The sequence below is a fragment of the Phaseolus vulgaris genome, chromosome 2 (assembly GCF_000499845.2).
Source record: "Phaseolus vulgaris cultivar G19833 chromosome 2, P. vulgaris v2.0, whole genome shotgun sequence".
NCBI classification, from domain to species: Eukaryota; Viridiplantae; Streptophyta; class Magnoliopsida; order Fabales; family Fabaceae; genus Phaseolus; species Phaseolus vulgaris.
In genome coordinates this window covers 27590570-27615584 of record NC_023758.2, presented here as the reverse complement: position 1 = coordinate 27615584, position 25015 = coordinate 27590570, and the positions used below count along the sequence as shown (strand labels likewise).

The following is a 25015-nucleotide window of genomic DNA, read 5'->3' as shown; positions in this document are numbered from 1 at the left end:
TAAAGCACAAAATTGACTTATGTTATGACTATTGTACTTGTTGGCATCTCTCTTTGCATGAGAGGTTCAGGTTGAAAATGGTTTTATCCAGTTCCATGATTCTCTCTAATTCTCCCATTGCATCCCCTTCTCTTCCAACTTCAACGGTAAGATATTGTTCAACAACACTTTCACCCAATTGCCACAAAATTTAAACAAAAAAAGTTTAATTCTCTTCAAATTTTGCTCCAAAATTCCCTCCCACTGTCTTGTACCCAATTGCTTTTCTGAATCTATAGAGTGCCAAGTTGGAAACTTTTTCCCTGAAAAATGATGGGGTCATCAGAATTAGAGGAGTTACTGCACCTTCAGTGGAACCCAGAAACCGAAAATTATCAACATGTTCTGTATCGAGAGATGGCAATGCCTCGGTTGAAACTGATGCATCTTTCCCTGCTGATTACTCTGAGCTTCTGGAACAAGTAGGCATTTTATGGTCCTCCCTTTGCATCAATTTTTTGTTCGTTGTTACATTGAGCTTTGATATTGATGAACCAATGTTCTTGTGATTTGGTTAATTGGTTAGATTATATGCAATAATGTGTTGCGCAACAGTGTAAGTAAAATTTACTGAACCAACAAATTTATAAAAGTAAAAAGGTGGGACTTATAATAATTTGTTCTGTAGACTCAGACACAGATGCTAATTCAATATTGAACATTAAAATCGGTGTCTTTGTTATTGAATCAACTAACAGGCAAAAGTAGCTGTGAATTTGGCTATGAAGGATAACAGACAGCTAATGGTGAGCAAGTTTTTATAGTACTTTGATTAGGAATCAAGAACAAAAGTTACAACACTGATAAAGTGAGGATCTGATCTATTATAAAGCCTGTAATGAAACAATCTTATACAGGAGATTGAGTTTCCCACAGCTGGACTCGGGTCTGTGCCAGGTTCTACATATTTCAGTTTCCTTTTTTTGGTTCTAGTCCTGTTTTGTTGTTGTTTTAATCAATATGCAAACTGATTCATCTAACTCAGTACATCACAGGTGATGGGGAAGGTGGAATTGAAATGACTGAGAGCATGCAATTGATTCGGGAATTTTGTGACCGCTTCGTTAGTCCAGAGAAAGTCACACGAACAAGAATAGTAATCTTCTTGGTTTAAGGAATTGTTCTTCTTTGTGCCCCTACCATGTGTTTCTGGATGAAAATTGAAAAGCCTTTCTTGCTGTTCTCCTTGCATTTCTTTCACTTAACTTGGAAGTTGATTTTGGTTAAAAGAATATTGTTAATAGTAGAATCTAACCAAGTTTACATTTAGTTCCAAGGCTCTTGCTCTGTAACTCCAACTCAAAGCATATAAATATCCATTACGATCAATACACCCATTTTCCATGATTTGATTCCATGAGGGATTATGAATAGTTTGATTGGTCCAAGTAGCTCTAATTTTCTTGTTTATATATTGTCTACCGTTTCTGCATACGTGTTTGTCTACAAAAGTTTGTCTTGTCTTGTAGAGATAGTTGTGTGAAAGTTTTTGGTGTGAATATTCAGTTTCCTCACTTCCAAATGAAATTGATGCATAACCTTGTAATGATCAGTTTTTTCCAGAGGCTAATGAAGTTGACTTTGCTAGACAATCAGTCTTTAGTGGATCTTCTTTAAAGTTGGACTATTTGACCAAACCTTCATTTTTTGAAGATTTTGGTTTTGTTGAGAAAGTGAAAATGTCAGACAGAGTGAAGACAGAAGATGAACTTTTCCTGGTTGCCTATCCATATTTTAACGTGAATGGTAGATCCAAATATCCTTTGTTGTTGTTTATATAAACAATGAAAGTTTCCTGCTCAGCGTTCCTTGTATTTCAGAAATACTTGTTGTGGAAGAACTTTATAAAGAGGCAGTCTTGAACACAGACCGAAAACTGATTATTTTCAATGGAGAACTCGATCGTATAAGATCTGGATGTATCCTTTGCCAAATTGCACTGCTTTTTAATATGAATCTACCTGCTCCTACCCTCCACTTCAAGAGTTTATTTTCTTTCAAAAATATTTGTTAGGTAGTAATTAGAAAATATGTTACCAAAGATAATAGTGTCAAAGATGTGATTTTTGAGAAATCAACTTCCATATCCTTAGAAATTCTCAGTGTTCTTGGCTTTTTGAGATAATAGTTATCCTTGATATTATGAAGATTATCCACCATTCTTCTACCCAAAGCTTGGTGCACTTACGAAGACCTTTCTACCTATGATGGAAACGGTGTATTACATTCATAACTTCAAAGGCCGCAATGGAGGAACACTTTTTAGGTCAGCTAAATTAACTTCAATTGGTCCAATATGTTGGAAGGCCATACTTAGTACTGTGCTTGGAGATGAAAAGGAATTTCTGTCAGTAGCTAGACTTGGGTTTAGCCACTGCATAAGTGCTTTTCATTATGAAGCTTATTTGTTTCTCTTTGGGTGTGTGTATCACTTATGTGTTGTGTGTTTATTACATTTTCCTCAGGTGTTATCCAGGACCCTGGAAGGTCCTCAGAAGAGTGGGGACTAGGAAATATGTTTGTCTACATCAGCAGAATAGTATGCCATCCCTCAAGGAAGTTGCTCTTGAGATTCTTCCATCTGCATAATACATCAGGAAACAGTAATGGTAAGCAATTGTAGTTTCCACTATGGTGTCTTTTTGGAGCCTGCAATATTGTTTTAATGTATATGCCCTATAGACAAGAAACTACATTTGCATTAACTCAACAGTGCAAACTCCTACTTGATCTGGATCTTTTTCTTCTTGCTACATCATAACATCAATCTTATCAATCACTTATTTATCTCCTCTGTTATCTACCACTAGGTGCCAACGAAGCTCTTTCCTTAATGTCTATAAAACTAGTCACCCTACTTTTTGGTTTGAGGAAGATTAATGAAAAGAAAATTTGTGGAAACAAAGAAGATTTTTAAGTTAACATAATTAGTTACTCGTGTGAGACAGGGGTTGGTCTGAAGCTGTTTTGCAAAAAATTATAAAGAACTCAACACTTGCCATTTGATTAGCGAAGTATAGAAGTTGGGGCTCAAAGAAATGGCGTTTTCTAGCACATAAGTGGTGTCAGTAAGAAGCAATTTGTTACTTGTACGACAACAGAAAAATTCTTTAGTTCGGTTTTTTATTTTTTGGTGATGATATTACATACATGACCTTTTTCGTTTGTAAAATCTTCTACATAAAAAATCATTTCGTTATTGTTATAAGATAAAAACTATCGTTATTGCAGGGTCTTATTTAAAATAAAAGAAAATAATTCAGAAAGCATTTCTCTTCCAATGCCAAACTCTCTTACAAGAAGACACGTTCCTTCATTCACAAATGACAATTGACATTTACCTAACAGTCAAATGAAACTATGAAATGTTTATGCTTCGTAACAAACAAATTCTTGCCAGCAAGTAAAAAACCCTTGACTCATCATCACCACATTCCATTAATTAGGCTTAGCTTTGACCTTCAGTTACAGCTTCTTCTATCTTCTTCCTCTTACTATAAAACCCAATTCTCAGACTTTCCCACTACAATGCAACTATACTTGTTCAGTCGAAAAACAATGTCTTTTGAAATTTGCATAGTACCCTTTTGGGGACAAGGCCATCTTTTCCCCTGCGTTGAGCTATGTAACCGTTTAACATCAAGAAACATCAACATCACCCTCATCATCCCTTCCACCATTGACACTTCTCTTCCCTCTTCCCTCCTTCAACACCATCTGATTCGAATCGCCCACTTCCCATCACCACCTCCACCGCCATCCCAAGATGACCTAGCCCCGGAGCTCGAACGCATCCTCGCGAACAACCCCACCCGACCCGTTTGCGCCATCGTTGACATCATGATGACCTCCTGCTCCGCCCCCGTTTTCACCAAATTCCAAATTCCCATGGTAGCCTTCTTCACCTCCGCCGCCTGCTCCGCCGCCATGGAACTCGCTACCTGGAAAGCCCAACCTTTAAACCTCGAACCCGGTGAGACCCGCTTCCTCCCCGGGTTGCCCGAAAACATGGCAATTACGCATTTAGACCTTAAACAACGACGTCAGCATCCACATCCTCCGCCGGTGGTCGGTGGATCGCTGCATTACGGAGGAGGAACCAGATTTCCTCCGCCTCCAGGGAAGGGACCACCGCACCACGGCGGGGGATTCGGGTTTCCTCCGCCGCCGGGGAAGGGACCACCTAAACTGGGGGGACCGCCACCGTGGCTGGATGATGTTGGAGAAATCAGCGCGTTGATCATCAACACGTGTGATGATCTGGAGCGTCCATTTATTGAATACATAACAAATCATATCCAAAAGCCGATCTGGGGCGTGGGACCGCTTTTACCGGAGCAGTATTGGAACTCGATCGGTTCACCTCTCATCGACCGAGACATCCGGTCGAACCGCCGGTCCAGCGTCACCGAAGAAGAAGTGACTCAGTGGTTAGATTCAAAGCCACGTGGGTCGGTTCTGTATGTGTCGTTTGGTACAGAGGTGGGTCCCACCTCTGAGGAGAATGAAGAACTCGGTGAAGCTCTGGAGTTATTTGAAGAACCATTTATACGGGTGATTCAAGCCGGTTCAAGTATAGGGGGTGGTGAAGAAGGGTATTTTGGGAATAGGGGTATGATAATAAGTGGGTGGGCCCCACAGTTGTTGATACTGAGTCACCCTTCAACGGGTGGGTTTTTGTCTCACTGTGGATGGAACTCAACGGTGGAGGGTGTTGGACGTGGGGTTCCGTTCTTGGCGTGGCCCATAAGAGGTGACCAATACCATAATGCCAAGTTGGTGGTGTCCCATCTTAAGGTGGGTTACATGGTCAGTGATGATATGTCGGAGAAGATAACCAAACAACATATCGTTATGGGAATAAAGAAGTTGATGAGTGATAAAGAAATGAAGACAAGTGCTGAGATTCTAAGTGCCAAGTTTCAGCATCGGTTTCTTAGATCTTCAGTGGAGGCTTTAGATGATTTTATTCACCATATCAAACAGTGAGGGAGGCTTTAGATGATTTTATTCACCATATCAAACAGTGAGGGAGGCGTCGATTGCTACTTTAATATGTTCTTTTTGGTGCCTCGCGTTTGCCAGAACGAATTCAAGGAACTGATTCTCTGAAATTTAAATAACGAAAAATGATGACGTTCCTTTCAGAAATAAATGTTGTCTTAGAACAGAGAACTGGTTACTGTGCAGATAATAGATACAAACTAAAGTGAAAATAAATAGATAAGGAAATTAAAAAAAATAGTATTGAACAAATATAGATTAAGAAGAATTAATTTGATTAACCTGATAAAAGTAAAACTCTACTCCAGATATATCATGATTAAAATAGATTTTGATAAATTAAATGTTTTCAACAAAACACCCTCTAAAAAGAAAAGAAAAGAAAAATAAACTCTTACAAAAAATTGTTAATTTCTTAAGAGGATAAATAAATATTTCTCACAATATTTAAAAAAAAAAAACATGTTTACGTTAAGAAAAATGAGAATAAATGCATTCACAGTTATATATATATATATATATATATATATATATATAACATTTTTTCGTATAACAGTAATTTATTTAACTTTTTTTTTTCACTCTTTCAATCATAGAGAATGAAATTCCTGTACTTTCCTTTCTACTTCTATCCATCCAAATAAAACATCTCACGTTATTTCTCTTTTTTATTTTTCCTATTTCTATGTTACTCTTAATCCAGATAAAAGAACATAAAATCTTAGGGTAGAGAACCTTCAGAATTATACCTCTCATTCTTCCCTCGTTACTAAAACATGCAACCTTTTCAGGTATAGAACTTGGGAAAGTGAAAGAAACTGCATTACTACAAAATGTAGATACAATCTCTGGTGAAGGGGAAGTTGTCATGGAGGACAAACTATGTACATTATTACACAAGCAAATTCCATGACGAGATGAATGACTGAACTTTCCCTTTTTTTTCTTCTAACTTACTGGGTGCTACAAAAAAATGTTTGAAATTATATGACAAAATTTCATAATCAGATGAAATATATCCGAATATGAATACTTTGACGAAATACAGATCCTAACAGCTTAAAACTTAAATGAACTACGAAAATAGAAGGGAAAAAGAAAAGAAGAATTTCCTTTCAGTGTTTCATAGCAGAACCCAATTATAAAACAATGAGCTACATCCCAGAGAAAAAAAATGGTACACTTGCATGTTGCAAACAAATGATTTTGTATAGAATAGAAACGACTTAGTCATGATGGATCCGGTTCCAGTTTCGGGACGATGGCAGATTTGAGCTCTAAGTGAGAAATACGAACAGCTCCAATAAGCCTCTCGGGCAACTCATCAGGAGTATTTGCCTGTCAATAACAATTGTCATGATTTCACGATACACACTAAAAGATATCAAGAACAAACAATCCATTGTCGAGTATTTGTTCAGCACCATGTACAGTTGTTACCTCTCAAGCACCACATGCACAGGCATAATAATAGTAATGCTACGACAAATAATTTCTCAATTACAATCCAGCAATAAAACCACGGCAAGAACATGATCCAATATTCCAATGCTCCCGGTTGAAAGTACAAATCATAGAAAAATCTCTAAAAAAATTTAATCCATTCAAGTATCACACCGAATTGGAATTTAAGTAAAATGTAAAAACAGCATATGTTTCGATACAGATACTTAAAGCAACAAATTTAGACCTAAAATTAAGCAGTTACAATTAATAATGATGATCAAACATAGCTAGCTATTATATTCAAAATACTATATCAACTATCCATCTCTCTCATACACAATATGTAAATTGGTGGAGTGATGGACAATTGGACACATATTCACACTTTTACTACGAAGTTTGCTATCCATCTTGTTATTTGGTGGTTAAAGATTTACAAATTTAAACTCTAATTACTTGGTCTGCCTAATATTATTACCTGTGTGAAACTTTCTTTTAACCTAAAATCAGAGATGCACTCAATTTCAGAATATACATACCATATTAAACACACACAATAGTGGAGGCATAAAACCAGCACCTGGTTGGTCAGGGGCAGATTCGGAGTTGACCTGGAGATATCATGTCACCCTCAAATTTTTTAAATTGTTTTAATTTTATACTTAAATGTTGAAATAGGTGATACTATTTTGTGGTACAGCTTTTATAGAAGCTGGTTTCGGGTGTACCCAGCTTTAAGTTAAGGAACATAGGTTTGATCCCACTTTATTGATAATTTTCTAGTGAAATACAGTCACTCATCACCGTCAGGCAGCTGTCCGCCACCACTCACTCCCTTTTTCTCCTACAGGAACAGGGTCTTACTCATCTCGTAGAGCAACATAGTGAACATCATCGTCCTTAGTTGTCGTCCTTTGTAACATTCCACCACCTTTCTCTCCAACAAACAGTAGATTTGGTGTGTCTTGACGGCCGTGACGTCTGATGGCCGTCAACCCTCCCAATCAAGGAAAATAAATGCCATCGTGCAAAGGGTCTTTGGGCACTCCAACCTAGTGCGTGAAGGCCAATCACTGACATCCTTTGACCCAGTTCCCCCAACCTTGGTTCTCTGTTCCAACTTACTTGGAGTTGTTAAGTATGTTCAGTCACAAATTTTCTAATATGGATGTTCATTTTGGTCTCCATTGCAGTGTACCCTATCTTTCAGATGGCCTCCGTTGGTCTTGTTTTTTCATTTTCTGGTATGCCTATCATTGCAAATGCAAAACTCAAGTCAAGGATACCATGACTATTTAGAGAAGGAAGCTAGTGCTATTTCCACTGAAGATACATATTGATGGCAAAAGCTTGACTACCAGCCGTTCTTTTATGGCAAATCAGTTAAGCCTAATGTCTAAGAGATACTCAGATCCTTCAAGATATGCTCTTCTTTCTGGAAGAAGACCCAAGATATCTTTGCTATTGATATTCAACATCTCTTTGATGCAACCCAAAGAGTAGCCTCCCTCCCTCAAATAGACCAACCATGATATTCTCTCACACATAGCAAAAGCTTGGGCTGTTGTAGGAGAAATTAAAAAGATTTGTTGTGGCTTGACTCATTGGTGGATGTCAACAAAAAGCAATATAACTTTTACATGGTCATGATTTTGAGAAGTTTACATTCAGATTTTGATCATGTATATTGCTTATTGTTCCATGGGGAGCAATCACTAGACTCTTTCATGTGCCTATTTTGGTGAAAGATGAAAATTTAGCAAAAGTTGTTGAAACTTCAACAACGTAGCACCTCGTGGTAGAGGGGAGAGGTCCTAGAATAGGTGGACATGGAATGGAAGTTGAAGTAGATGTCCTCAATGTACAAACAGTAAGAGAATAGGTTATACCCAAGAAAATTGCTACTCATTGCATGTCTTTCCTAAAAAGGTAGCCCATATATCTAAAACTGAAAAATCAAATTCCAAGTTTTCTGATGAGTACCGATTTGAGGATTAAATTTGAAAATTCCAACAACCAAGCTCAATCTTCAACACCAAGTGTTTTCAACAAAGCATTTCTCTATATGTGCAAGATCGTGAGCTTAGAAAATCACATTTCCCGTAACAGTTCTTCATTCTCATTCATTTCTTCTCCAAAAATTCATCACCCAATTATTGTAGCCAATGGATCCAAAGTTGCATCTCAAGGAATTGATCAAGTTTCTTTATTCCCCATTGTCCTTACAACTTCCTCTCTCTAGGTCAATTGACTCATTGAACAAACTGTTCAATAACATTTGATGCTAATTCCTTTGTCATATAGGAACATGGTACATGTCATTTGATTGGAGAAAGACAAGACACACAAATCTATATTACCTGAAAATGAGCCCTCTCATGTCCTGTTTTGCAACCTCAACTCCAAAACTTATGCATGACCTTTTGGAAAAGTTAAGTATATTAGTTCCTAGTCTCAAAGAGATTCAAGTTTTAGATTGTAAATTGTGTCAAATAGGAAAACATGTTAAGTCATCATTTCCTAAACAAACTAAAAAATCTAACTTTGATTTCTCTACTGCTCATTCAGACATTTAGGAACTAAGTCGTCTCACATCTTTTAGTTTTAGATATTTTAGAACCTTCATTGATTACTTCTCTTTATGTACTTGGGTTTATTTAAAAAAAGATAGACCTAAGTTGTTGTTCATATTCATGTCCTTCTTTAATCAAATTAAGAATCATTTTGGAATGATAAATTACATATTCAAAAGTGGCAATGCTAAAGAATATTTCTATGTAGAACTTTTTTCCGTTTTATCTTCACAAGACATTCTACACTAGTCCACTTGTCCTCACACACTACAACAAAAATGGTGTAGCAAAGAGGAAAATAGACATCTCGTTGAAATTGCACACTCCTTAATGTTAAATGCAACTGTTCTGGTTTATTATTAGGGAGATGCAGTTCTTACTACTTGTTTTTTAGTAGAATGCCTCTTCCAGTCTTAAAAGCTAAATTCTTCATTCCATTATTTTTCCAAATGATCATTTAATTCATCAGTATCCCTAGGTGTTTGGTTGTACCTGTTTTCTCGAAAGACTCTTAAATGTGTATTTTGGGGTTATTCTTGCCCTCAACAAAAATACAAATACTATTTTCCAACTACAAAGGCATGGTGTCTGTTGACACCACCTTCCATGAAAATGAATGCTTCCATTCAACAACTTCTCACAGTTCCATCCTTCGGTCCCTATAACTCCAACCCCTTCTAACTCCAATCAAAATGGAATTAGCCTTTATCCCATCTCGTCATTCGATTGATGTTGCCCAACCACCCCTACTTACATATCAGCGCAGGACACAAAAAGCTTCTTCTCCATTGCCTAAAGCCTCTCGTGATTCAGAACCTCCCCCACCAACTTCTCATACCATGGATGTTCATCCTCATCATCTTCTCATTACTCTTAGGATAGGTATTTGCTATACTCATAATCCTTATCCTATTTATAATTTTGAGTTATTACCGTCTTTCTCCATCATACTCATCTTTTGATTCCTCACTTTCCACCACTATTATTGAAACTATTCATGAGGCACTAAAACATCCTAAATGGCGGCAAGCCATGATTGATGAAATGCAACTCTTTCAAAGAGTGGCACATGGGAGTTCATCCTGAAATCTATGGCCTTGATTATTGTAATATTTTTTTTTCTCACATGGGCAAGATCAAAACAATTTGATTCTTTCTATGTTAGTTATTCGTCATTGGTCAGTACACGAACTTGACATTAAAAATGTCTTCCTTCATGATGACTTTGAGGAAGAGCTTTGTATGGAACAACCTCCCATATTTGTTGCTTAGGAGAAGTATAGACTAGTTTGTAAATTATGTTGATTTCTCTATAGACTTAAGCAATCATCCAAAGCTTGGTTTCGTAAATTTAGTCATACTATACAGATCTTTGGATTGAAACAAAGTAAGGAGATCATTCAATTTTCTATTGTCGTACTTCCCTTGGGAAGTGTGATTATTTAATGGTTTATGTTGATGATATAGTTATTACAAAAATCATGTCACTCAACTTTCTCAACTAAAAGAATACTTATTGAGCCACTTCCAAACCAAAGATTTTGGCTATCTGAAATGCTTTCTTTGAATAGAAGTGGCTCAATCAAAGGCAGGTGTCATAGTTTCACAAAGAAAATATACTTCTAATATTCTAGAGGAGACAGTGCTAGAATTGCAAGCCCATTGATAGTCCTATGACCCAAATCAGAAGCTAATAATGGACCAAAGTGAAACTTTTTCAAACCCAAATTGATATAAGAGGATGGTGGGAAAACACGTACAAGACCTAAAATCTCTTATGAAATTGAAGTTGTTAGTCAATTCATGCAAAATCCTCAAATTGACCATTGGAATGTTGTGATTCGCATTCTTAAACATGTCAAAAGGCTCCAAGAAAATTATTTTCATCTAAGGACAAGGAAAATACTCAAATCTTAGGGTATCATGATACATATTGGGCTGAATATCCCATTGACAGGAGGTCCACCACAAGATACTATGTATTCATTATTCATTGGAGGGAATATTATTTCTTGGAAGTGCAATAAACAAAGTGTTGTTGCCCGATCCACTGCATAAGCTGGAAGATTTATGGCTTTAGTCACCTATGAACTTGTGTGAATTAAACAATCACTTCTAGAGTTGAAATTTTGTAAAGTTGAGCAAATGAAACCACATTGTTATAATCAAGTAGCCCTTCAAATTGCCTCCAATCCAATGTTTCACAAGAGAACCAAACACAAAGATTGATTGTCATCTTGCTGAAGAGATGTTGTCCAAGGAACTTAGTAATGGATTCATCAACAATAATGACCAGCATGCAGACATTCTAACTAAGCCTTTAAGAGAGTCTAGAATTTTTTTAGATATTCCATGCTTGGTGCATACAATTTATATGCTCCAAATTGAAGGGAAATGTTGAAATTGGTTATATTATTTCGTTGCAAACGGAGGATCGTTGGACCGTGTCGATCCTCCTACTCGTCTCTTTTTTGCTAGGGTTAGTAAGCAAGTAAGAAAGAACCCCAAAAAACCAACTCTCGAAACAAACTCACGAACATCGCTCGCCACCGCCCGCAATCGTCGTCGTTGCGCTCGACACTATTCACGTTTGCAACACTATTCGCCTTTCGCAATCGCCTGCGTTCGCCGCTCGTCGTTGCTCGCTCTCACTGCCATTGTTCTTCTCTGTTTTTCTCTGTTTGCTGCCTTATTTGGCATGAAACTGTCTTATTTTATAATGGCATGAATCGGTGAAAGTTTAATAATAGGAAGGATTACCTCCAATAGTTTATTAGTTGTTCAATGCATTTTTATGAATTATCAACCTATGTTTTATCAACCTATGTGTAAGTATTGAATATTATTTTTCATATAATAGTAACTCTTACGAGTCAAGTTTAACAACATTGGTACAATGCTGTTTCTGGGTGTACCTAACTTTAAGTTAAATAACAGAGGTTGTAGACTTCCTCTTTGAGATATAATTGTACTCATCTTCATATATATACATACATACACATATATATATATACATATACATCAGCTTAGATGATACTCAAGTTTTTTTCGCCATCTCTATATTCAAGTCATAAAAAAATGTTTTTGGTGCAGAACTACCTCAACTTAATAGAGTATTTATAATTCCTAGCAGTTGAAGGGTATAATATAACAACAGCTAATGAAATTTAACACAATTCGTTAAAACAGTAGCACAGATATTTTGTCATTTAGAAAGCTCTACAATCTGAAAATTAAATATCCACAACCTACCTAGTTAAAATCAAGTATTATTAACAAATGTTAAATCAATTATCAAAGCTATTAAGCCTCTGCAATATGAGAATAATGAAAGTTTCCACACTGGATACAAGAAAAATGAGTCTAGCCCAATTGCTGCCGCTTAAATCCCATGACTTGTTTAGATGTTAATTTCTAGTAATATCAAACTCACCTGTACAAGAAAAGCCATATCTACAACCAATGTTGTAATCACACCAACAACCAGCCCCAAAACTCCATTAGCAACAGTAGAGGAACCAATATCAACATCAATCTACAATTAAAGAGTGATTGGTTCAAAAATCATAGCAGACAATTAAGATACAGACATCATTCATTCATTATTGGGAAACTTCATGCAACAAGACAAACCAAAATTTATAAAGAACTTGAATCAAATTTTACTTCTAAATACTTGGGACCACGAATGTAGTTGCAATCAACTGCCTTTCCCAGCAAACAAGGAGTACTCCCAACACTCTGGCGTACAATCCATGAACCCTGCATTTTTAAGATGGAATATCAATAAGGAGTGTAAAGAGAAAGTATGCTTGTTTCTCCAGCCTTTATGGAAAGATGGTAGTTATAAATTACAAACAAAAAGTGGAAAAGAAATTTTAAAAAAGGTAAATATAAATGGAAAAAAAAATGAAAGAAAGTCATAAAGCTAAAAATGTGGTAACAATAAGAGATTTGGTTCTGTGGATTAAGCCGGACCAAAATGCATGTACATCAACTTGGTAACAGTCAGCAACAAAGCTGCATATATCAACTTATCACACATTTGTTTTAAGGACTGTACAATTATTCTTGGGAAAAGTGAAATTGGCAATATGATATTCCCATGTTTGGTACAAATTTAAACAATTTTACTGGGCATTATTGATTCTGGAGAAGTGACATTTCTTGTTCTGTTTGAATTTTGACCCACACAATGAGAGGTGCGTATGTTGCTTTCTTGTGGCATCGGAAAGGAAGTTATCTTATAACCAACTATTTACTTCGTTTGTACTGCTGTCCAACCATTTAAATTTTGAAAAGCCTAACAAAATATTAAATGCTAGCAAACAAGTCTTTTATTTTACCAACAATTAGCACTCCCAGCCACAGAGTATTTCGAAGCATGTCATCCTGGCTCCTAGTAGTATATATATACATACATATATATATACATATATATACAAAACCCTTTGAATCAAGTGATGACTAGCTATGCATATCAGTCATTTCTCAAAGCAACAAAACAAAGGGAATTAAAATCATGTTATACGAGCATCTTTGAGATTTGTTTTCATAATAAGATGTAATGCAATCCCAAAAATGGTATATAGAAACTAGTCCAAATTGCTCTACGATCCACTCCTAAACAAGGCATAAGGTCAATAAACATCATCGGGAAACTCTAGATGCACGACAGTGCTTGAAATAGTTTTCAACCCACAGTTTAACTCATGTCCAGGTACAGTACGACGCACCTCATAAAAGTTAGTGAAATTTGATAAATTTAGTCAGTATACATATTTGAGCCAATGTTTTTACATTTGTTTATTATGCTATGAGCAGGGCTGAATGCCTCCACTGAACAAGTTGGTAACATATGAAGGAAAAAAAACATTTGAAATAAAGTTATAGACTATTGATTACTTATGCAATGCATTGTGAATTCCATTTTATAGACTATTGCTATAAATTCGTGAATCTTATTCCAGTATGTCACTCTGACATCAGTTCTGTTACTTTTTTTTATTTTTCCATTTTATTAAGCAAATGAAGGGTAACACGATAACTATAGGCAAAGGGAGATCAAGAAAAACTATAAGCAAAGCAATTTAAAATGATATAGAGGTTGATGATTTGTCTATACACATGAATAACAAAAAACAGTACCAAATCACTTAATCCATGTAGCTAAACCCCATCTAGTTGGAAAAAGGATTGGTTGTTGCGAGATGCATTCAAAGTCATTAAGAAGATTCTTCTAGTAAATGATATCTCTAAAAGTTGTAATCTTCAACCAATCCAAATAGCATCATCTAATCTATGTAGCCAACCTCGCCTAGTGGGATTAGGCTTTCATTGTTGTATATATTGTTTAGGACAAACTACATATAACACACAGTGTAAGGTTTGAGTAACACATACAGCCACCACACTCGCAATAAACAAAGTATGATATACTGTTAGATCATACCCATATTAAGACATAACTACATAAGAATGATACAGCCACAAATTATAAAATTAACTCGTAAAGGAAGTGATAGTTTCCTAATTATAATGATGAAAAACTTCAGTAAATACCTTAGGGACTGATGGTATAAGCTTAAACCTGCTGTTTCGAAACTCATCATCACCGTCAACAAAGCGATGCAAGAGGGATCCAGAAACTAACTCCTTTGTCACAAAATAAAAAACCATACTATAGTGTGTTGATGCAGGCACCTACAACCAAACAGCAAGCATTCATTTACTTCTGAGTCTAAACTTTTGAAGTTTAAAGTTGACCTGGTCACATGAACAGAAGAACTCACTTGAACATTAATGACAATGGAGAAAAATCCTTTTTCGGAAGCAACCTGCATAGACATAGTCAGCAAAATCCTAAAACAGGCATGCAACAACCACACAACAACTTAAATAAATAATAAAAAGGGAAATCAAATTCAGTAAAGATATTATCCTGATAACCCTAACCCTACCATTTAAGTAAAGATATTATCCTCCCTTAATTTGTGGTTCAGTAACAGGTGTGAGAGAGTTTGCAGGTTTGGGTGCTGTCTTGGGTGTTTAAAAGATAGTGTAGGTGTGGAGTGTTTTAAACCCAGAGAGCATTCCACAAAATACAGAAATAGCATCATGCTGAATATATTCCCATTGTGATTTAGACATTCAATTCTAATAAATAATTTCAGTATACAAAGATGGGGGCCGGGACAGTATTTTCAGGATCTCCTCCTATGCTAAACCACATGGGAACTGAGAAAGGGAAAGAAGACAGATTTGGATCATCTTAAACACCTGGCCACCTGGCAAGGAGGGTGGGAAGGAAGACTGAAGGATTAGAAGCAAAGATAAAACAGAGGGAAAGATAGTGGATAGAGGATTCAGTAACTATATGACTTTTGGGGCTTTCGGACAGGAATGTTTGCAGATCCTAAAAGTTCTACAACCATCTCAGTGTGCTATTTTTGTTTCCTCTTTATCTGTGTGTCTTGTGATGGACCTATGATCTCTGTAATAGAGTTTAGCCCTATTTTCTACAACAAAATGTCTAGCTTCAATCACCTATCATTAATCTTCATCAAGAAACAAAAAAACATACAAGATATATTAAGTTACTCACTTGTGCTGCACAACCATGACGCCTAGCCACATGATCCATTCTTTTTGAGTCTTTAAACCAATCTACAGCAACAAGATCCAGCATATGTTTTCCGGCAGGAACCTTCAAAGTTCACCACAAAGGAATATGAACACACCGAGACAATGATAAATTTTGTTCAGAAAGTGTAAAAGAAAAAGGAGAATGAATACCTTCGACTTGTCATAGCAAAAATGCTTGCTTCTGACTCTGAAGTTATTTCCATCAGAAATTTTCCAGCAGTCCCGAGCATTATCTCGGTCATCCCGGCGCAAATTTCCCGAAAATGAAGACAAGTCAATTTCATTTCCAGGTTCTTCTTCCAAAGCTTCAATTCAGGAAAATATCATGAAAAGATTTAAATGAGCTTTGACAAACATGCATCATCATGGCAAATTGCTTCATGCACAAGTTTGTAATTTGCAATACCATTAAACTGAATAGGGTATTGCAAGCAATTACCTGTTCTTCTCACATCATTCTCAAGACCAATTTGGTACGCCTGAAAAGTTTTACAGTAATATTAATGATCAGAATTTATGAAGCAAACCTCCCAAGTATACACATGAGGGAAAATGTAGATACAACCTCTTGTTCAGATTCTGCTATTTGAAAATCTTCATCATCAGAATACTCATCTATTAAGGCAGAGTTTCTGCTTGCAGCATTCATTTGATCAAGAGAAGAAGGATTGACAGAAAAATCATTTGGCTTCTGATTCTTCTTTGAAGAAACAGATGTTGAGGACATGTTAACCATGACAGGAATTCTTGGATGAGCGTTTCTTTCATCCGATTGGGCAAACCATTCACGTAAACCTGCAGAAAGAGAAAAAAAAATGTAAGAATTTTGAAACTCACTGCACAATAGGTTCTCCCACAAAAAAAATAGATTCAAAATGGGGCAACCTCCACTCTAAACTTTCAATTACCAAAATGATAGAGAGAAAGGTAAATAAAAGAAATCATGATGATTGAAGGGAGAGTATTATCATTCTATATAAAAATTGTAAACCGCATAAATGGATATCAACTCACCAGCTACACTATTTAACATCTGACGGACACAATACTGCTGAAAAGATGACAGGTAACCCACACCCCATCCCTTCAGATCAATCTGCATAAGATGCTGGACTTGCGTCCTGGGCCTTCCATTTCGAGGTTTTAAGGGGGAAATATTAAATCCTCCACCTGTAGAAAGCAGTTCTTAGACCTAAGAAATTTCAATGGAAATAACAGAAACATAAAGAAAACCTACATGAGATGCATCAAGCGACAGAAACAAAAAATATTTCTTTATTGAAAACTAGTGAATAATAATGATAATGATAAATAAATGACATAAAATCAGTTTATCATAAAGATCATCTTCACTTTAAGCTGACAGAAAACCTCAACTGATTAAGAGGGAAACCTCAATATGATAAACAGCTCTAGAATTTCCATGATATTTTCCAACTGGTTGATGCTACCTTACCAAATGTTATTATTCTATCCATTCTGTTGGAGTTAATGTAACAGTCTGTAAGAACAATATATTCTAATGAAATTAAGAAATTTCAAACAAAGTTCAACCACCCTTTAATGATTTAAAATTGGGAGTGTTCGCATGCATACAATATCCTACTCCTTTTCATAAAAAATAAATATTAATACTAAGAGGAAAAGAGCTAAAGCCAAGATCCTCCTTAGCAGAAAATTGAAAATAATACAGGTTCAATAGAAAGAAAGAAAAAAGGCACCAAAGCTGCCTGATTTTAGCAAAAATCAACATTTTCACAAATCAGAAGAGGCAAGGACCTTAAGATAAACTATTTCCAAAAAACCAGAGAGGCAATATGCATAACCTAATCCATAATAAATTGAGAACATCAAGACCAATTGAAATGTAGATGAATCCAACTCTTTTGAACTTTGAAGGACAGATCCAGGGCCATGAGAAATTGAATCTTACTCTCAATATGTGCTCGAACCCACCCTGGCTGTGGACTACAGTTTTCATGCTCCCTAGAGCAAAATAAAACAACTGCAAGAAGAAGAAACATCAATGCAAACTTCCAAAAGTAATAAACACAAAGTTCTATAAAGAGTTCTTTAGGAGCATTAATTGAGAAATACTCAATATTGGCCATCAAATGTGTTTGATTAGAAAAGTATCACATGTTTGAGTTCCCAATATAACTAACTATTATTTTTATTTAATACTCTCTTTTTCTGTTTCCTTAATGAGTGTCATCATTAGCAAATCCCTTGAAGTATGAACATGTACCAAAAACTTAGAACAAAAGATATAGATTCCTACCATAACTTCCATCATCATTTCGGCGCCAATATCGTACATAACAAAGATCACGGGGCCACACAAACCTGCAATGATAAATACATAACAGTTTCAGTCAATACAGTTAGCAAATTTACTTTGTAGATGTGTAACCCTTTTTTAACTATTTATCGAGTCTCAAAACATGCTTTCTATATACCAAAAAAAAATTCAAATTCAAGCAATGGGAGCCCTAAATACTGGCGCTTACATGTCAAGAAATAAAACAATTTATTCAGAAAACATACAATACAAGAAAATTCGGTTATTCAAGAAAAGACATCTTCATTCATCACTAATTTATGTGAAAATAGTTGATCAAGTTTACCAAATATAAACTACAAACAATTATAAATGATAGAGAAGATAGATCATCTATACATTGGGAACCAATCTAGCTGAAGTCGATGATAAAGAACTGCTGTATGCCCATCCACCTCCTCAACTAAACTACCATGTAGGAAACTGCAATCCCATCTGCAGACATGCAAATAATAAGAAGCAAACAAAATTTATCTGCAGAACTGTGGAACATCAAATATCTAAAAAAAGTTGTGTTTACAATGAATAATTATAATTTAACTCAAGTGATAACTAGAACATTATCTGAAAAGAACATGATATCCAGAATGGTGCTAAGGTGGTTTCCAAATGATTTTGTAGCCCAGTTTATGTTATCATACTCAAGACTCAAAGATATAAAACATCTTAGAGCCTCAATTCTCATCAAATAAAATTGTTTTAATAAGACTCATCAGTTCATCATCTATAATAACAAGTTAACAACCAAGTGCTAACCCATTACGTTGGGTCAGCCATATGAATCATATGACATTATTGAGCTGAGCTCTAAGGAAACTAAACTCCCAATTAATTCATTTACATTGAAGTATTTTTCAATGGTTTTTTGCCTATTTTTTTCTTTGGTTTCCTCTTCCATTCTAATGTAATGCTCTACCATTTGGTCCACCTTTTGCACCATGACCTCTGTTGGTCCTCAGCTCTTTCCCTCACATGACCAAAAATCATCTTAGGCAATTTTCTATCATCTTCTAAATAGTTGTTACTCTAATATATTCCCTAATACTTGCACTCATAATATATTGTTTGTCCATTCAACTTATCCAGCTCAACATTTTCATTTCCCACTACTCCAAAATTGAACTGAAAAAAATCATGTTAGTCAGAAAGAGTAAAAAATATGCTAATAGTTTTCAGCTCCAACAGTGCCGCATTTATAACATAGCAATGCCTCATTTATCTCCTTGACCAGTCTCCCCTAGTATTTTTCTTAACACTGACAACTTTCACCCTTTTAGCATCTAAGTTACTAAATTAGATGATTTTGCTTTCAGAGTTATTTACTGTTTTTGTTAGGAAACTAGAGTCTAGAGGCATTCCTAGCCTTAACAGGAAAGGCACTCCTAAGGTGCCAAAAATAGCTCACCCCTGCTGGAGTCTTGCCTTAGTACCTTGGGCACAAGTTCTGGTTCCTTTAACTACAATGTCCAGTACAGTAAGGCCCAGTTTGGATTAATTTCTAGCTTATGGGAGTTTTTAATTGTAAAACCTACTATGAAGACTTTTCTAAGACGAGAATTTCAAGCATTGTTAAGTTTATAGGGACTTATGGAGAAGTTAAATGAGAAAGCTTTGGAAAATATTAGATGTTTAAGTTAATTTCAAGTTAAAGAAAATTTTGATTTATTTTCTTCTTGATTCATTTTATTTTCTTCTCCTATATGTGTGTGTGTCATATATGGCTTTTGAGATGTTTATCCAAACTGAAACTATCTAAAGTAGTATTAGATTACATCACAACATCTTAAAGTGCCAAATCTAGTTGCTCTGTCATGCATCACGATAATATTTATCAAGAAACAACAAAAGAATAACAATCTGCCATACATCATGCATGACAGCAACTATTATACAGACACACACAAAACAGTGGTAATTCTACAAAAAACCTACTCAAACCGTGTCCCATCCATGCTCATCACAAGTTCAAAAATTTCTTCACAAGTCGCCTCCACAACACCTACTGCCTTCATAGCTCTACTGCAGCTCCTTGGCTACATAAAGAAGCAAATGAAGATAGTTGCTTCCCAAACTATTCCATGAATGTAGTATACTATGAAAATAAAGAAATACAGGAAATAACATACAAGGTAATCAACTTCAACAAGTTCTTCAAAAATACGAAGTCCTGCCAATTTCAGAAAAAAAAATTGTCTCAGTTCATGCAACTACTACTTATCCAATCATTTAACACTAGAATATTTCCCAAGAAATAAGGATAACTTCTTTTAAGTAATCAAGATAGAAATGTCTCTATCATGTAAATAAATGTAGCAAACCATCTTGACATTGTAAAAGACGCCAATGCTTTCTTGAGAATGCTTGGTTGTTGATATTCTGATTTGAAAAATCTGAATCTATTTCCCGGGTCCAGTCAAAAACTGATTCAGGAGGGCCTGCATCTCAAGAAAGGAAAGGAAAAGTTCAAATATAGTCTGGAGCACACTAATTGCAAATCCACAAACCCGTAGGAATACAAAGCAGACCATTTCCAATTGTTGTCCTCCTTAACAAATTAGGATGAGGATCATCTTCATCCTCCGGAGCACTGAACCTGGTGATCCAAAAATATATTGGATGTTATGAATATATAGGAGGATATGCACAATAACATTGGTACCCAGCAATTATCTACACAGGAGATATTTGGTCAGCAGTGAAATAAAAGTGGCCGAAAATACTATATCATATTCCAGTATGTTTCAATCGATTATTTCAGTAGACTCTCCTGAAAATTGACATTGGAAACAATTTGAAGGAAGACAGACATAATTTAACAACAGCACAGAAAAAGCAGGTAACTTAACGCATTGACATCTTCTACAAACAGTATGAGGAAAAAAGCAAAGAACAAAACTACTAACTGGCTTTCACGATCTGAGGAAGAAGCTGTCTTTCCATTGTCCATCCCAGATTTGTACTCAAAAGAAATATATTTGTTGCCATTTGATGGTTGAGCTCCCTGGTGCTGCATGCATCAAAGTTCAATAGCATCAACTAACACAACCAGAAAGCATGTCCTACTACGATGGACTTAGCAAGTTAAATTGCAATGCATCATTTTATCTTTATATCAAGTAAATGTTTTTCATATTCAAGCCAATGTACATCAGGTAAAGATAAACTCTAACAAAAAATTTAGGAATATGGATATCAATCCATATTTAAAGAACATAATAGGATTGTGCAACTTGATGAACCAGACCTGATCAATGACATACTCTATTTTTTCCTTCCAAATTAGGGCCTCTTGGATGTTAAATGCTGCCATCTGCAGTACGAACCAGAGTAATAAAGTATTTACTCAGCAAAAGAAAAATTATAATAATAATAATAGAACGAAAAGGCATATTGGTAATTATAGATAAAAGGGTATAATTATATGCTGCATATATGAATGAGGAAAATCCACTAACCATAATTCGATGGTTCTTTTCTTTCTTGCTGTAAACAGACAAAACATAAACCATCTGCACAAAAAGAGGTAAATAGTTGCAGGAAAATAGAGAGAACAAAATCATTGTCAATATGGAAATTTTTATATAGTTTACATAATTCAATGGTTTTTTCCTTCTTGTTGTAAACAGACAAAACATAAACCATCTGCACAAAAAGAAGTAAATAGTTGCGGGCAAATAGAGAGAATAAAATCATTGTCAATACTCTAACAACAAATACAACCAAAAGCCAGCATATGCTACTTTCACAGTAGTATCCACGGTCAATTTGTTCAATTCAACTGTTCATTAAAAGGAGAAAAAACATGCTACCAAAATTATTGGCATGTCTTTACCTCTACAGTAATTACTCATTAAAAGAGGACTTTCTGACTACTTTACACTATGGCTAAAGATAACTTGGTTACTGATCCCTGGTCCCTGTATCAGGTGAACACACATACCTCACATTCTAGTGCACTGCTCGGCTTGAAAGGTTTGATTTGAATCTGCTAAGTTACTAACAGGGTTAATACAAAATATGAGTCTAAATGTAAACTCAGACAAGTCCATGAGTTCAGTCACAAGTTTTGCAACAACAGATCGGAGCATAGGACAGCTCTCCCATGATGATCATAATAAACATTTGATCAAGAGATTTGTGGTAGACAAGGAGAGAGAATGCAAAGTTGTATATTTTCCTTCAACTTTAGAATTCTTTCTTCTTTTGTGGACAAGTTGAAGAATGATACTTTGTCCTTTTACTTTAGAATTATTTTCTTGTAATAAATTTCTTCCTTAATCTGAAAAGAAAAAAAAAATACAAATCTGCCTTGGACAATAAAGGACCCAACCCAGGCTCCATGAATATATTTAACAGGGGTGTTAATTTTATGTGCATAAAACTATGTATTCCTAGCATTACTCGTCAGAAGACTCTGAGGCCCGTTTGTTTTTCTTTTGTTTTATTAAAAGCCATTGGTATCGTTGAAACATCCTTCCTTACATCACACAGCATAAATCATTCCACAACATCCCCTCGCTTCAACCATTTACTAGCCCTCAATTCACACATCCAATTCCCTAATCGGATTAAAAATTCACGCATGCAAACCAAACATACAACAAGTACAGCTCGTGTCAAGGATCATTTCAAGACCAGAAGGCTCACGCAGCAAGCAGAGGTACCAACAAATAAATAACTGTGTGTGTGCTAGTGTCCACGGTTGATTGCAGAAAACTCACATGTCCATGATGAGTCTTCAAGCCTCTATCCTCCACTCTACAGTTGCCGTCAATTAGCAGTGTTTTAATTGGGACCTAACAAAAGCATAAAAACAAGTTCATCTCGTCAAGTTTTCGAGCAGCATCTACTCTCCAACACCCGGCCCTCCTCCCACAAAGTAAAAGATACAAACCAAAACCAAAAAACAAAAAAGTTTAGGAAGCATAAAAAAATTGTAAAAGTGAAAAAGCAATCTCGCAAAATTCCCTATCCTTTTCCAAAGAATACCCCAAAAGGTGACTCCGAAGAGTGGAAACTTTAACAAGCAAAACAAATTGAAGCAAAATAATAATAATAATAACGGAATTCCCCTAAAACCCAAACGAATAAGTGAAATTCAACAAGAAAAAAACAATAGAACCACCTGATTATCCTGCGGTTTTCTCTTGTAATACGCGAGCAGCCGGGACTCCAACACGAAGTACCTCATGTGGATGAACGATCGCCCGATCTTCCGTCGGCCGCACCGCACCATCCACCCTTCGTACACAACCTTCGACGACATCGTTCGCGGAACGCGAATTCCAAATTCCAAGAACCGAAAAAAACTGCAAAAATTCGGACGCGGTTCCAGCCGAAAGCAGGAGACGGATAATCTCTGCTTCGGCGAGATCAATTGCGAGCTCCTACGTGACCTGACGACTCATCACCCTCGCCGGAGACAGAGGATCGCGGAACCGGCAACTTCACTCAACTTCCGCAGAACGAGCGACGAACTTAGGATTCGGAACTCGAATTCCGCATTTGGCACCACTCGCGGTTACTCTCCACCGATTGCAAGAACCTTCCGCTTCCTCCTTCGACTTCGATTTCGTTCGGCAGCGATCGGCGTGAACGAGATCGGTGAAACGACGACGTACAGCGGAACGGTGTTCAGAGAGAGAGAGAGAGAGAATTTGAAGAAGAGATTCTGTTGTATTCTAATTAGCGCAAGTGTGAGATCCCACGTAAGTTAGAAAAGGCTGTGACCGCGAGCAGCACTTGCCACGTGGAGCGTTTTCATTGGGTCGTGTGGGTTAGATGCGTGATGGCGCCGTGACACTTTCTCCATTTTTGAACGAAAGGTGGCGTCCTCGTTCTGCTTCTTTCTTTCTATTAGTCTCCACCTCACCAGTTTATTGTTAATTAGAGACTTAAATATTATTACTGTTTCACGAGTGGGTCCCACATGATTTTTGCATCTCTGAGATTACGCATATGTCCTCAATGAAAAGGGCTTGCGGTTTTGTTTGTATTGGGGTTTTTGGTCATTGCCTCAGGTACGGTTGGACACTAATTTACGCAGGTACAGTGATGAGGTGCAGTGCAGTAGTGGGATTAGGAATTGGAATTAATTTGTGCGCCTCACTCTGTGGACAGCTAAGCCAAACATTATTAAAATCTCATCGGAATAGGTAGAAGCTGAAGTACAAAAATGGGGGAAAATAATTTTGATTAATTATTAATTATCTATGCTACATACAAGTCATATATATTATTTATTATCATTTATTTTTGCTACTTTTAAAAATAGGTTTTATTGTAAGTAACGAAAATATAAGCGCTAATGTAGTTTCTATTAAATTTTTAATTTTGTATACTTTATAATAATATGTTTATTATGTATTGTGATGTATTACTTTTTATATAAAACAGAAAAAGTAGTATATAATAAATTTGAAAGGTCTAATCACTGTGTGTTTTCTTTATAATTGAAAATATTCTCATATATAAGTTTTGTGAGTTGCGCAATTGATCATGAAACTGTTTGTTGTTTTAAAAACATGATACTGATAGTAGATATAACAATCTTTTTTTTTATTCATTTTAATCAAACAAAACAGTCTATTTTTCCTTATCTTCTATTTATGTTCTCTCTACCACAAAGTTTTGATGCAATCAAAAACATCATTGACGTGACTAATGATGTTTGATTTATTAGTTTTAGCTCTGGTTTTGGTGGTTTAAAGCTCTTAAAATTAAGCACCACTGAGTGAAGAAGATACCGCAGAATGAATAGAGTGAGAAGATTGAAAAACATGTAGGGTTAGTAGTACAACAAAAACTCAAAGGAAAATAAGAGTTTTGTCTTTAGTAATTTGATAAAGGAGGTGATTAGGTTGAGAAAAAGATCTGGGAAGTTTGAAGAAGAAAATTGTTGCAGTGTTTCAATCACAGCATCACCCAAAGTCATAATTGCAACTATTGGTGCTTTTTTTTGTAAGTT

At 35.9% G+C, this 25015-nt stretch overlaps 3 protein-coding genes across 5 annotated transcripts; 2 read left to right on the top strand and 1 right to left on the bottom strand.

Annotated features, from left to right (window-relative positions):
• On the top strand, positions 1-6067 carry LOC137811187 (protein LPA3). 3 transcript variants are annotated; one of them, XM_068612824.1, is made up of 10 exons: positions 1-146; positions 279-461; positions 738-785; positions 897-936; positions 1035-1135; positions 1593-1785; positions 1860-1958; positions 2188-2305; positions 2505-2648; positions 5835-6067. In XM_068612824.1, exons 1-9 carry the CDS (start codon positions 78-80, stop codon positions 2626-2628), a joined length of 975 nt encoding a protein of 324 aa, XP_068468925.1. In that variant the 5' UTR covers positions 1-77; the 3' UTR covers positions 2629-2648; positions 5835-6067. The 3 variants fall into 3 exon arrangements, with proteins under 3 accessions (XP_068468925.1, XP_068468924.1, XP_068468923.1); XM_068612823.1 differs by lacking the exon at positions 5835-6067 and adding an exon at positions 2988-3264; XM_068612822.1 differs by lacking the exon at positions 5835-6067 and having other exon boundaries at positions 2505-2826.
• On the top strand, positions 3227-5214 carry LOC137811185 (UDP-glycosyltransferase 73C3-like). The gene is made up of 2 exons (XM_068612821.1): positions 3227-5033; positions 5075-5214. The coding sequence occupies exon 1, from the start codon at positions 3400-3402 to the stop codon at positions 5026-5028; it is 1629 nt and encodes a 542-aa protein (XP_068468922.1). The 5' UTR covers positions 3227-3399; the 3' UTR covers positions 5029-5033; positions 5075-5214.
• On the bottom strand, positions 5849-23922 carry LOC137811184 (protein ENHANCED DISEASE RESISTANCE 2-like). The gene is made up of 22 exons (XM_068612820.1): positions 23174-23922; positions 22770-22844; positions 21504-21557; positions 21293-21358; positions 20952-21055; positions 20574-20641; positions 20367-20483; positions 20175-20215; positions 19981-20081; positions 18388-18483; positions 17989-18053; positions 17641-17712; positions 16722-16877; positions 16273-16502; positions 16147-16186; positions 15858-16012; positions 15667-15768; positions 14855-14899; positions 14625-14765; positions 12729-12824; positions 12496-12597; positions 5849-6381 (listed from the first exon to the last, which is right to left on the bottom strand). The coding sequence occupies exons 1-22, from the start codon at positions 23312-23314 to the stop codon at positions 6274-6276; spliced, it is 2175 nt and encodes a 724-aa protein (XP_068468921.1). The 5' UTR covers positions 23315-23922; the 3' UTR covers positions 5849-6273.
• Positions 23923-25015: the final 1093 nt, after the last annotated feature.

Coding starts and splice junctions, on each gene's coding strand:
- LOC137811187 (XM_068612824.1), top strand. CDS start 78: ATGGTTTTATCCAGTTCCATGATTCTCTCTAATTCTCCCATTGCATCC. Junction 462..737: donor ACTCTGAGCTTCTGGAACAA/GTAGGCATTTTA, acceptor ATCAACTAACAG/GCAAAAGTAGCTGTGAATTT. Junction 1,959..2,187: donor CGATCGTATAAGATCTGGAT/GTATCCTTTGCC, acceptor GATATTATGAAG/ATTATCCACCATTCTTCTAC.
- LOC137811185 (XM_068612821.1), top strand. CDS start 3,400: ATGAAATGTTTATGCTTCGTAACAAACAAATTCTTGCCAGCAAGTAAA.
- LOC137811184 (XM_068612820.1), bottom strand. CDS start 23,314: ATGTCGTCGAAGGTTGTGTACGAAGGGTGGATGGTGCGGTGCGGCCGA. Junction 18,054..18,387: donor CAGCTAGATTGGTTCCCAAT/GTATAGATGATC, acceptor TTATCATTGCAG/GTTTGTGTGGCCCCGTGATC. Junction 15,769..15,857: donor TTTGCTATGACAAGTCGAAG/GTATTCATTCTC, acceptor TGAACTTTGAAG/GTTCCTGCCGGAAAACATAT.